The sequence below is a fragment of the Penaeus monodon genome, chromosome 22 (genome assembly GCF_015228065.2).
Source record: "Penaeus monodon isolate SGIC_2016 chromosome 22, NSTDA_Pmon_1, whole genome shotgun sequence".
NCBI lineage: Eukaryota > Metazoa > Arthropoda > Malacostraca > Decapoda > Penaeidae > Penaeus > Penaeus monodon.
Window position 1 is genome coordinate 1112194 of NC_051407.1, and position 236 is coordinate 1112429.

Consider the following 236-nt stretch of genomic DNA (forward strand, 5'->3'; position numbering starts at 1 on the left):
CACTTACCCGTGAGCGTCCCGGAGACCAAGAAGCCGAAGCTGTTGAAGAGGCCGCTGACCCCTAGCGTCGGGACCAGCTGATCCAGGCCCACGTACTCCACCATGATCAGGCTGTAGATGCTCATGAAGGCGCCCACGCCGCAGCCCCACGCGCCCATGACGACCGTGAGCCACGTCAGGTCACGTAGCAGGCTAAAGGCTAGAGGAAAAGAGTCTGGATTATTTTTTTTTTTAAT

The 236-nt window shown here is 57.2% G+C and overlaps 1 protein-coding gene across 1 annotated transcript in view; it reads right to left on the minus strand.

Moving 5' to 3' along the window:
* Window positions 1-236, minus strand: part of LOC119586808 (monocarboxylate transporter 12-like) — a gene marked incomplete at both ends in the record, with an annotated part of 13233 nt that overhangs the window by 676 nt on the left and 12321 nt on the right. Inside the window, 1 exon segment of the mRNA XM_037935532.1 lies at window positions 8-199. Coding sequence (XP_037791460.1) covers window positions 8-199 — 192 coding nt within the window.